General features: G+C 36.2%; 1 protein-coding gene across 2 annotated transcripts; it reads left to right on the top strand.

Moving 5' to 3' along the window:
* The first annotated feature begins 504 nt into the window (after positions 1-504).
* On the top strand, positions 505-9,805 carry LOC135153108 (zinc finger protein 184-like). 2 transcript variants are annotated; one of them, XM_064101130.1, is made up of 6 exons: positions 505-678; positions 1,151-1,252; positions 1,645-1,749; positions 2,237-2,338; positions 4,995-5,300; positions 6,776-9,805. In XM_064101130.1, exons 1-6 carry the CDS (start codon positions 543-545, stop codon positions 7,969-7,971), a joined length of 1,947 nt encoding a protein of 648 aa, XP_063957200.1. In that variant the 5' UTR covers positions 505-542; the 3' UTR covers positions 7,972-9,805. The 2 variants fall into 2 exon arrangements, with proteins under 2 accessions (XP_063957200.1, XP_063957201.1); XM_064101131.1 differs by lacking the exon at positions 2,237-2,338 and having other exon boundaries at positions 506-678.
* Positions 9,806-10,207: the final 402 nt, after the last annotated feature.

The raw sequence follows: 10,207 nt of genomic DNA, 5'->3' as shown, positions 1-10,207 counted from the left end.
TAAAGTGTTCATTGGTGAGCTATTCTAGTCATCAAGTCTTTTCAATTTCTTCATCCTGCTATATAAGGCAAGCTTACGTAATATCTTGCTTTGAAATCTGCCTATCATAATGAAAGAAATGAAAGGTCATTTGACCAAAATTGTCCATGAGGTAACTACGAACTGGTCTATTGCTGAGAAATAGGCAAAATAAGCGCGGATTCGGTCACTTCCGTCGGGTCTTTATTCCAGCAATAATAATACACTGTCCCACGTGTGCCTATCTGTGTTGGCGATCTTCAGTGTGATCGTTTTTAGCTAGATATTATGATTTCACAAAGTTCAGTTTATGTAACTGTACCAGATCTAGATCCACGATGATATAATACTTTACCTTGGTTTTACAGACTTTCTCACAAAATCAGTGTTTTACTGCAACTACGTTCATTTAGCTTTAATTAAACTTTCACAATTATTTCTACTTTTAAATGCAAATTTTATTTCTACTATTTGATGCATATCACAGGAAAGTCTTTGTGCCGTTGGGTTGGAAGTTAATCACCATGTCCCTTCCAGAGATGGATCAATATTCAGATGTCCAGGTTTACTTCACAGCCAAGGAATGGGCAAAGATCAGCGTTTATGAGAGAACATGTATCAAGAATGTCAAAGAGAACTATGAGATGATGATAAATCTTGGTACGTACATTCAATTTTTTTAATTTGTTGAAGGATGATTCTATCCTCCTGGTATTAAACCTGCGAAGTATTTCACAGAGCAAACCTTTTTTCTTTAAAGAAAATTCTCCAAACTAATCAGACTCCAACCCCAAAAGAAATCATGAAAAAACATCAGAGGAGGTCTAGACTAAAGTTTGAACAAAATTATACAAATTTCAATATAACAAAAAAAATGTTTTTAAAAGTTATAATCTCAACTTGAATGGCCTAAAAGATGGTAACTTGGAGAGACACTAAAATGTAAATTGAATTTTTGATCAAAGTCATTCAGGCTGCACAGACAATAGCATTTCCTCCAGTACCTTGTTTATTTGATCAACGTTGTTCAAGCCGCTCAGAAAAAAATCGTGTAGATAACTTGTTTCATTGATGAATTATCTGTTCAAATATGTGAACTTTTTGTGACAATTTGTTCTGTTTGTACACACAGGATTACAGGTAAATCAACCAAAGTTCATGCAACGTGTGCAAGTTATAAAGGAAGAGATCAAAGAGGAAAGTGATGGAGGGGAGGAGGAAATAGAGTCAGGAGGTTTGTGAATGTCGCTGGCGTAATGTCATATGTCATGATGATATCTAAAAGTATGTGTATCTGTAATGTACTGTGTCAGAAACCTGTAACTATTTCACAGAGCAGACCTTTTTTTTCGAAGAAAATTCTCCAAACTAAGGGGACTCCAACCCCAAAGAAATCATGAAAAACATCAGAGGAGGTCTAGACTAAAGTTTGAACAAAGTTGTACAAATTTCAATATAATAAAAAATTGTTTCAAAAAGTTATAATCTCAACTTGATTGGCGTAAAAGCTGGTAACTTGGAAAGACATTAAATATAATTTGAAATTTTGATCAAAGTCATTCAATCCGCACAGACAATATCATATGCTCCCAGTACCTTGTTTATTTGATCTGCTTATACACACAGGAATACCTGTTGTAAATCAACCAAAGTTCATGCAACGTGTGCAAGTTATAAAGAAAGAGATCAAAGAGGAAAGTGATGGAGGGGAGGAGGAAAGAAAGTCAAGAGGTTTGTGAATGTCGCTGGCATAATGTCATATTTCATGATGGCTTCTAAATGTATGTGTATCAGTAATGTATTGTGTTAGAAACCTACAACTATTTCACAGAGCAAACTTTTCAAAGAAAATTCTCCAAACTAAGGGGACTCCAACCCCAAAGAAATCAGGAAAAAACATCAGAGGAGGTCTAGACTAAAGTTTGAACAAAATTGTACAAATTGCAATATAACAAAAAATTGTTTTTAAAAGTTATTATCTCAACTTGACTGGCCTAATAGATGGTAACTTGGAGAGACTCTAAATGTAAATTGAATTTTTGATCAAAGTCATTCAGGCCGCACAGACAATATCATTTCCTCCAGTACCTTGTTTATTTGATCAACGTTGTTCAAGCCCCTCAGAAAAAAAATCGCGTACAAAACTAGTTTCCTTGATTAAACATCTGTTCAAATTTGTGAATTTTTTTGTGACAATTTGTTCTGTTTTTACACATAGGATTACAAGTAAATCAACCAAAGTTCATGCAACGTGTGCAAGTTATAAAGAAAGAGATCAAAGAGGAAAGTGATGGAGGGAAGGAAGAAAGAAAGTCAAGAGGTTTGTGGATGTAGCTGGCATAATGCCATATTTCATTATGACTTCTAAAAGTTTGTGTATCAGTAATGTATTACGTCAGAAATATTTTAAAGATGTCCTAAATCATGACAAAGTGTAAAAGGCATTAACCCTTTCTACAGTGCATCCCACAAAACATGAAACCGAGATTTAGCAATGATTTATCATAACTTAATCATAAATATAATAGACAAATGACCTACCATTGTAAAGCTTAGAATGTCCTCTTTGTTCTGAAATTACTTAGATTATTCCTCATTCACGCATGAGTGACCAAAAACAATTTGAAGAAAGGATACCAAAAACTCATTTGGTGGGGGGTATTTAAATTTCAAAGAGAAAATTGCATGCCTAAAAGTTCAATATCTGCTCTTTTATTTGATACCTTAATCACAGAAAATGGTCAAGAAGTAAAAAAGTTATGTTCTCTCGAAACAATGCTTGTACGTGTATTTCCATAATTTCATTAAATAAACATGTTTTCACCGGTTTCCCGCAGAAGCTATCACACGGTTAACAAAAGACTTAATGCATGGCTGATCGTCAACAAAGCAGAGTGTCGAGTGAGTTTGAAAGCTAGCCTGTAAATCTGCTTCATTTTATGAAATTATTGAAATTCAAGCCTTATTTAAAATGACCAGAACTTTGTCATTTCTTGACCAATTTCTGTAATGTATCAAATTAAAGAGCAGATATTGAAATTTTTAAAAATGTGGTTTTCGTTTTGAAACCCAGATACAGCCCGCCAAGTGACTTTTTGGTATCCCCTCTTCAAATTGTTTTTGCTCACTCATGCGTGAATAAGTAGGTCATTTGTCTATTGTATTTTTGATTGAGTTATGATAAATCATTGATTAATCTCGGTTTCGTTTTTTGTGGGACGCACTGTATATTAGAATATTTGACTTCCATGAAAACACTGGTTTCTGGGAAGGTGGTGCACGGTGTACCTTGGCATAAGAATTTGGTCTGATAAGTTGTGTGAGACTTGAAAGAAAAATATCATTAAATGTTAGTGATTCATGATAACCTCACTGAGTTAAGTTTTTGCTCTCCCATGCATAAATGGCAACAAACCACCTATTAAAGGTCAAGTCCACCCCAGAAAAATGTCTATTTGAATAAATAGAGAAAAATCATACAAGTATTATGATGAAAATTTCATCAAAATCGGATGTAAAATAAGAAAGTTATGACATTTTAAATTTTCGCTTAGTTTTCACAAAACAGTGATATGCAAAACTCAGTGACATGCAAATGAGACATTCGATGATGTCCCTCACTCACTATTTCTTTTGTTTTTTATTGTTCGAATTATACAATATTTCATATTTTACAAATTTGACAATAAGGACCAACTTGATTGAACCACATAGTATTAAACAATGCTAATTCCACATGTTCATGGAGGAATTAATCGTTGTTTCGCTTGACAATGGGGAGACAATTAGAATATTACATATTTCTCACAAAATACAAAAGAAATAGTGAGTGGAACGTCATCAGTCTCCTCATTTGCATATCGACCAGGATGTGCATATAACTGTTTTGTGAATTTAAGCAAAACTTTAAAATGCCATAACTTTCTTATTTTACATCCGATTTTAATGAAATTTTCAGTGTTGTGCTTGTTGGATTTTTCTTTTTATACGCCCGTCTCGACGGGACGTATTATGGTATCACGCTCGGTGTCCGTCCGTCCGTCCGTTAACTTTTCCTTGTAAACGCGATAACTTCAGTTTAACTTGACCTAGGCTCATATAATTTGGTTTGTATGATACTAGCATAGATCTCAAGAAGCCTATCGATTTTGAGGTCAAAAGGTCAAAGGTCATGGTCACAGTGACGTATTTTCATCGTACCCTTCTGCAGTCCTTGTAAATGCGATAACTTCAGTTTAACTTAACCTAGACTCATATAATTTGGTGTGTATGATACTAGCATGGATCCCAGGAAGCCTATTGATTTTTGAGGTCAAAGGTCAAGGTCACAGTGACGTATTTCATCTTACCCTTCTGCAGTCCTTGTTCACGAGATAACTTTAGTTGAACTTAACCTGGGCTCATATAGTTTGGTGTGTATGATACTAGCATGGATCCCAGCAAGCCTATTGGTTTTGAGGTCAAAAGGTCAAGATCACAGTGACATGTTTTCATCTTACCCTTCTGCAGTCCTTGTTCACGAGATAACTTTAGTTGAACTTAACCTGGGCTCATATAGTTTGGTGTGTATGATACTAGCATAGATCCTAACAATTATATTGATTTTGAGGTCAGAAGGTCAAAGGTGAAGTTGCCATCTTCCACTTTGCTTGCTTGACCAGTAGCTCCATTTTCCGCATTACAGACGGGCGTATTATGTGCTCGCCTTAGTGACACTCTTGTTTTTATTCAAATCAACTTCTCGTTTGCGTGGACTTGTCCTTTAATAATGATCAGGATGTTATTACTATCATATACTATGTACTACGTAAAGAAAAAAATAAACTATACGCTGCATGTGAGATGCATGCTAGAGACTGTCAATGTGGGCAACCTGCAGGTAGCAAAAATAGTTACCTACAAGATCCTTCTTTTTTTTAATTTTACTGAAAAGTTCTTGAGACATCTTCCAACCTTCACTCTTCTTTTGAAAATAGGATTAGATGTCCGTCCATCGGAGCTTTTGCAGCCTCAGCAAAGTGAAAAGAAACCGATCCTAAAGGACTTGGGAAATGGTAATCTCCTTGAATCAACAGACTTTGATAAATCCATCCCATTACAAACCAATCCAACATCATCAGGTGATCAGGGTAGTCAATCAGGTGATCTCAACACCCAGTCATGTGATCAGAAGACCAAACTAACAGAGGGAGCTCAAGGAACTGACCAAACCCCCAAGCAGTCCCAGGCAACTTCTTTGGATGACAATGGACAAGTAACTGGACAGGGTGGAAATCTTTCAGGTAAAGATGATTTAAAATGAAATGGAGTTGTATGATAGGAAGGACTTTGAATACTGGATGGACTTTTTGACTGTAATTATCCTTTGCCCGCAGTGAAGTTTTGATGTACAATCCGACCTCTCTTATCTGGCCTCCCCTTATCTAGATCTCTATATTTTCTGGATGCAAAGTTGCAGAGATTTTTTTATTTTTGTTTTAATCTAGTACGTGGGGAATAGGGATTTCAATCTAAAATTTCTACGCAAATTCACTTTGATTACATACATTTTCCAATATAGTTTATATCTGCAACATCATTACTTTTTATGAAAATATCTTGCCCAAATCACCGAAAGAATACAAGCATTTTGTTATTTCATCACGTTTTATTTTTATTGTTTACAAAACAATGCATGTCTCGCTAGCACGCCCAGGCCCACAGAAATTTCTGTCCATGCTCCTGCCTAGTCTTTCATTAGTATTAGGACAGCGACATCTATCGTGTTTGAGCATACAGTTAGTGTAACAATGGCTGAATTTGCAAAGATGATCCAATTTTTTACGTTAGACTCTTACTTTCATCAAGTAATTTTTTTTCTTTCACGGTATGCTCGATGTATTCCTCTATCATTTCAGCAGGTAAATCATCCAAGAGTTTTGGCAACCACTCGATTTCATTTCCGCAAAAAAACCCCCATTATTTGTACTGACAGCAGTGAAATACTGTCTGTAGGTCCACTGCAATAGATTATGTGTAGCTACCATTTGTGAGGCAGCTGCGCGTATTTAATATTGGGTCTCCCAGATCCGGATAAATCCCTTATCCATATTGGTGCTGGTCCCAACGTAACCAGAAAAGAGAGGTCGGACTGTACATATATTGAGGTAAATTTAGCTAAAAAGCTTTCAATAGGGTAATGTTTTAATAAGGTGTATGTAGGGGCGGAGTGGATACAGGATTTTCCAAAGGGGGGGCTTTTTCAGAAAATTTTGACAGAGAAAATGTTTTCACTACCAAATTTACACATGTAGGTCATTTCTTCCATTAACAATTTGACCCACCCCCCCCTAAAAAAAGGGTTTCACTGCCAAATTGAGGTCATTTGTTCCAGGAAAATTTTGACAAGCAAAAAAAAGGGTTTTCACCACCAAATCAATGTAATTTTGTCCAAAGAAAAAATTGGCAAGCAAAAAATTGAAGGGTTCACACTGCATGACATATTCCACTAACAAAAATATTTTTGTGCCTCTCAAACATTAATTCCAATTAGCAATGGTGACAGTACAGAACCTTGAGGTATACCTACCTTCACCTCAAACTCGTCTGGCAGCTCAGACACTGTACTTACTCTTCTTTTGGTCAATATCCTGAATATGCTCTTGAGGCCCCCGTAACACAAATGTCTGGAATTTATTTTAGGCTTCCACATTACTTACCAGTTTAATCAATTCCAATATTTATAACACTAGATATATCTTTGTTTCTTTAACATTAGGTTCTGGAATTTGCAGATGCAAGTACTGTGGATCACCCTATGCTATTCCTCTTATCTTAGCAAGGCATCTCAAGTACAAACATGGTCATAATGGTGGTATTCTGGTACCAGATTCATCCCATTCACGTTTTCTGCAGATCATCAATGGAGAAATACAAAACCCTTTTGATAAACCCAAAGAGCCTTCACATGATGAAACAGGAAGTGCAAAAATAAGAAGGAAGACTAAATATGTAATATATCTTAGGAAATCGAGTGAAAAGCAAAAACAGAATTCTTACTTCTCCAGACAATGTGAGGAGGTAATTAATCATCAAGTTGGGGATGCCATAGCAGGTGAAAGAATTCATACAGGTGATCAGCGCTATGTTTGTTATTATTGTGACAAAGCATTCTATGAAGCAAGTGCTCTCAAAGCCCATGCACAAATCCATTATGAAGTGCATGTTTGTGATTATTGTGATAAGACTTTCCATTTTGCTTCCGCTCTTAAAGCACATAGATGTAAAAGAATTCCTACAGGTGAGAAACCCTATGTATGTGATCATTGTGGTAAGGCATTTATTCTACCAAGTCATCTCCGCGCACATAAACTATATCATACTAGTGGTAAGTTTGTTTGTGATTATTGTAATAAGGCCTTATATACTTCCTCTTCTCTCGAAGCACATAAACGGATCCATACAGGTGAGAAGCCCTATGTATGTGATCAGTGTGGTAAGGCATTTAATGGGAAGGGTAATCTCGCAAGACATAAACGAATCCATACAGGTGAGAAACCCTATGTATGTGATCGATGTGGTAGGGCATTTAATGAAGAAACTACTTTCACTAGACATAAACAAGGTCATGCAAATGAGAAGCGCTTTGTATGTGTTCACTGCGGTAAGGCATTTAATCAAATGCTAAATCTAAGTATACATGAACGAAACCATACAGGTGAGAAAAATTATCTCTGTGATCAATGTGGTAAGGCATTTTATAGAGTTGATCATCTCAAAGCACATAAAAGAATTCATGATTCTGACAAACCCTATGTATGTATTTATTGTGGTAAGTCATTTAATTATGCGTGTGATCTAAAAATTCATAAACGAATCCATACCGGTGAAAAGCCCTATGAATGTCATTTTTGTGATGAGGCATTTCGTCAAAGTAGCACTCTCAAAAGCCACATTACAAGTAAGCACAAGTGAGAAGCCCATTGCATGTGCGGTGAAGCTTTTTTTTTCATCTTGGAAGCAATCTCAAAAGTCGTATGCAATTTCATACAGTTGAGAAGCCCTAACAGTAACAATATGGCAGGGCATTTTGTCATCAGTAAAAACATGAACAAATCCATTCAGTGAAGAAACCCAATGGTTCGAATTCACAAAGGTAGTTTTGAAAACCATCGGTTAAACCCACTGTTTTCATATGCAGATTTCCTGTATAAATTTTCCTTGCAAGAGAACAATTTCCAATGTTGATGTGTGCTTTTCAGGTCGCCAAATTTACGCTTGTTGCCATGGTTAAGTATGCTTGAGTCCACTGTTTTAACAACAGACAGTTGACTCCTGAATAAAGTAGCATATGTATGTCATCAATGTGCGACAGAAATTAGATGCGGATCTATCCTCACAAAACAAATTCACAGACGTTTCTGATAAATACAGTCTGAACATTTTTTAATTTTTTAATTTGCACGACATCAGATAGAAGTGCATCCAGTGGAATAATTTTTTTGTGAATCAGAAAGAAGAAAAAAGCTCTTGCATGCTTTGTGGTTGAGAAGCAAAATGCATGTGTTCAGCATCGGAAGACAGACCAGTTTGTATACTGGTGTGTTGGCTCAGTCGATAGAGCATCCGTCTCACAACCGGGAGGTTGGGAGTTCAAACCTCAGCCGCGTCAGACCAAAAGAAGTTAAAGATGGGAGTTGCTGCTACCCTGGGCAAAGCAAATTTTTGGAGTATTTCATTTCATGTCAATTTCGAACAATAAATTAAGGCTTTTCATTTTCATCATTTTTGTCTCACCTGCATAGCAGAGTGAGACTATATGCGCTGCTTTTCCGACGGCGGCGGCGGCGTCAACACCAAATCTTAACCAGAGGTTAAGTTTTTGAAATGACAGCATAACTTAGAAAGTATATGGACCTAGTTCATGAAACTTGGCCATAAGGTTAATCAAGTATTACTGAACATCCTGCCTGAGTTTCATGTCACATGACCAAGGTCAAAGGTCATTTAGGGTCAATGAACTTAGACCATGTTGGGGGAATCAACATCAAAATCTTAACCTAAGGTTAAGTTTTGGAAATGTCATCATAACTTAGAAAATATATGGACCTAGTTCATGAAACTTATACATAAGATTAATCAAGTATCACTGAACATCCTGCATGAGTTTCACGTCACATGACCAAGGTCAAAGGTCATTTAGGGTCAATGAACTTTGGCCAAATTGGGGTATTTGTTGAATTACCGCCATAACTTTGAAAGTGTGTTGGTCTAGTTCATAAAACTTGGACATAAGAGTAATCAAGTATCACTGAACATCCTGTGCACATTTTAGGTCACATGACCAAGGTTAAAGGTCAATGGACTTTGGCCATAATGGGGGTATATGTTGAATTACCATCATAACTGAAAGTTGATGGATCTGACTCTTGAAACTTGGACATAAGACTAATCAAGTATCACTGAACATCCTGTGCGAGTTTCAGGTCACATGATCAAGGTAAAAGGTCATGTAAGGTCAAAGAACTTTGGCCACGTTGGGGGTATTTGTTGAATTGCCATCATATCTCTATAAGTGCATTGGTCTAGTTCATAAAACGTGGAAATGAGAGTAACCAAGAATCACTGAACATCTTGTGCGAGTTATAGTAGTTTTCAAAATTAGCACTGCTGCTATATTGAATCGCGTGATGCAGGTGAGACGGCCAGAGGCATTCCACTTGTTCATATGTTAGAATGTGTGAAAAAAGTATGTAATTTTTTGTTTTAAATTCATATTTTAAAAAATTATGTAAAATTAAGAAAAATGGGATAACTATTATGCAAATGCTGTAAAAATAATTTAAATATTAAATTTTCAAATAAATTTAATGCAGTAAAAGAAAATATGTCAGTGGCACCACGAAAATCATAAACAATATTCTTAGTATGAAAAATGCTTGAAATTATTAAATATGATTGTTGGTTATCGGATAGAAACTCTATAAAAGACAACATTATTATTTTTTTTATCACCATTACAAAGAATCTTAACCCTAAATCTCCCGGGGTATTTTGATTCTTGTCATTCCCGGGGGGGGGGGGGCCATTATGGCCCCCCCCAAGATCTCGGCCGGCGATCGCGCGAGTGACGCAAAAATTTGCACGCCGGTAGTGTGCGATGAAATCTATAAGGCTGTATGGTAAAATTTTCCAAAATGGGATTTTATTT

The sequence above is a fragment of the Lytechinus pictus genome, chromosome 6 (assembly GCF_037042905.1).
Source record: "Lytechinus pictus isolate F3 Inbred chromosome 6, Lp3.0, whole genome shotgun sequence".
Classification (NCBI taxonomy): domain Eukaryota; kingdom Metazoa; phylum Echinodermata; class Echinoidea; order Temnopleuroida; family Toxopneustidae; genus Lytechinus; species Lytechinus pictus.
The sequence above is the reverse complement of the archived record's forward strand: the minus strand, read 5'-3'. Positions and strand labels throughout refer to the sequence as shown.

Excerpts from the sequence above, each read along its gene's own strand:
- LOC135153108 (XM_064101130.1), top strand. The coding sequence starts at position 543 with ATGTCCCTTCCAGAGATGGATCAATATTCAGATGTCCAGGTTTACTTC. Across the intron at positions 1,750-2,236 it reads GGAGGAAAGAAAGTCAAGAG|GATTACAAGTAAATCAACCA; the intron begins GTTTGTGAATGT and ends TTTTACACATAG. Across the intron at positions 5,301-6,775 it reads ACAGGGTGGAAATCTTTCAG|GTTCTGGAATTTGCAGATGC; the intron begins GTAAAGATGATT and ends CTTTAACATTAG.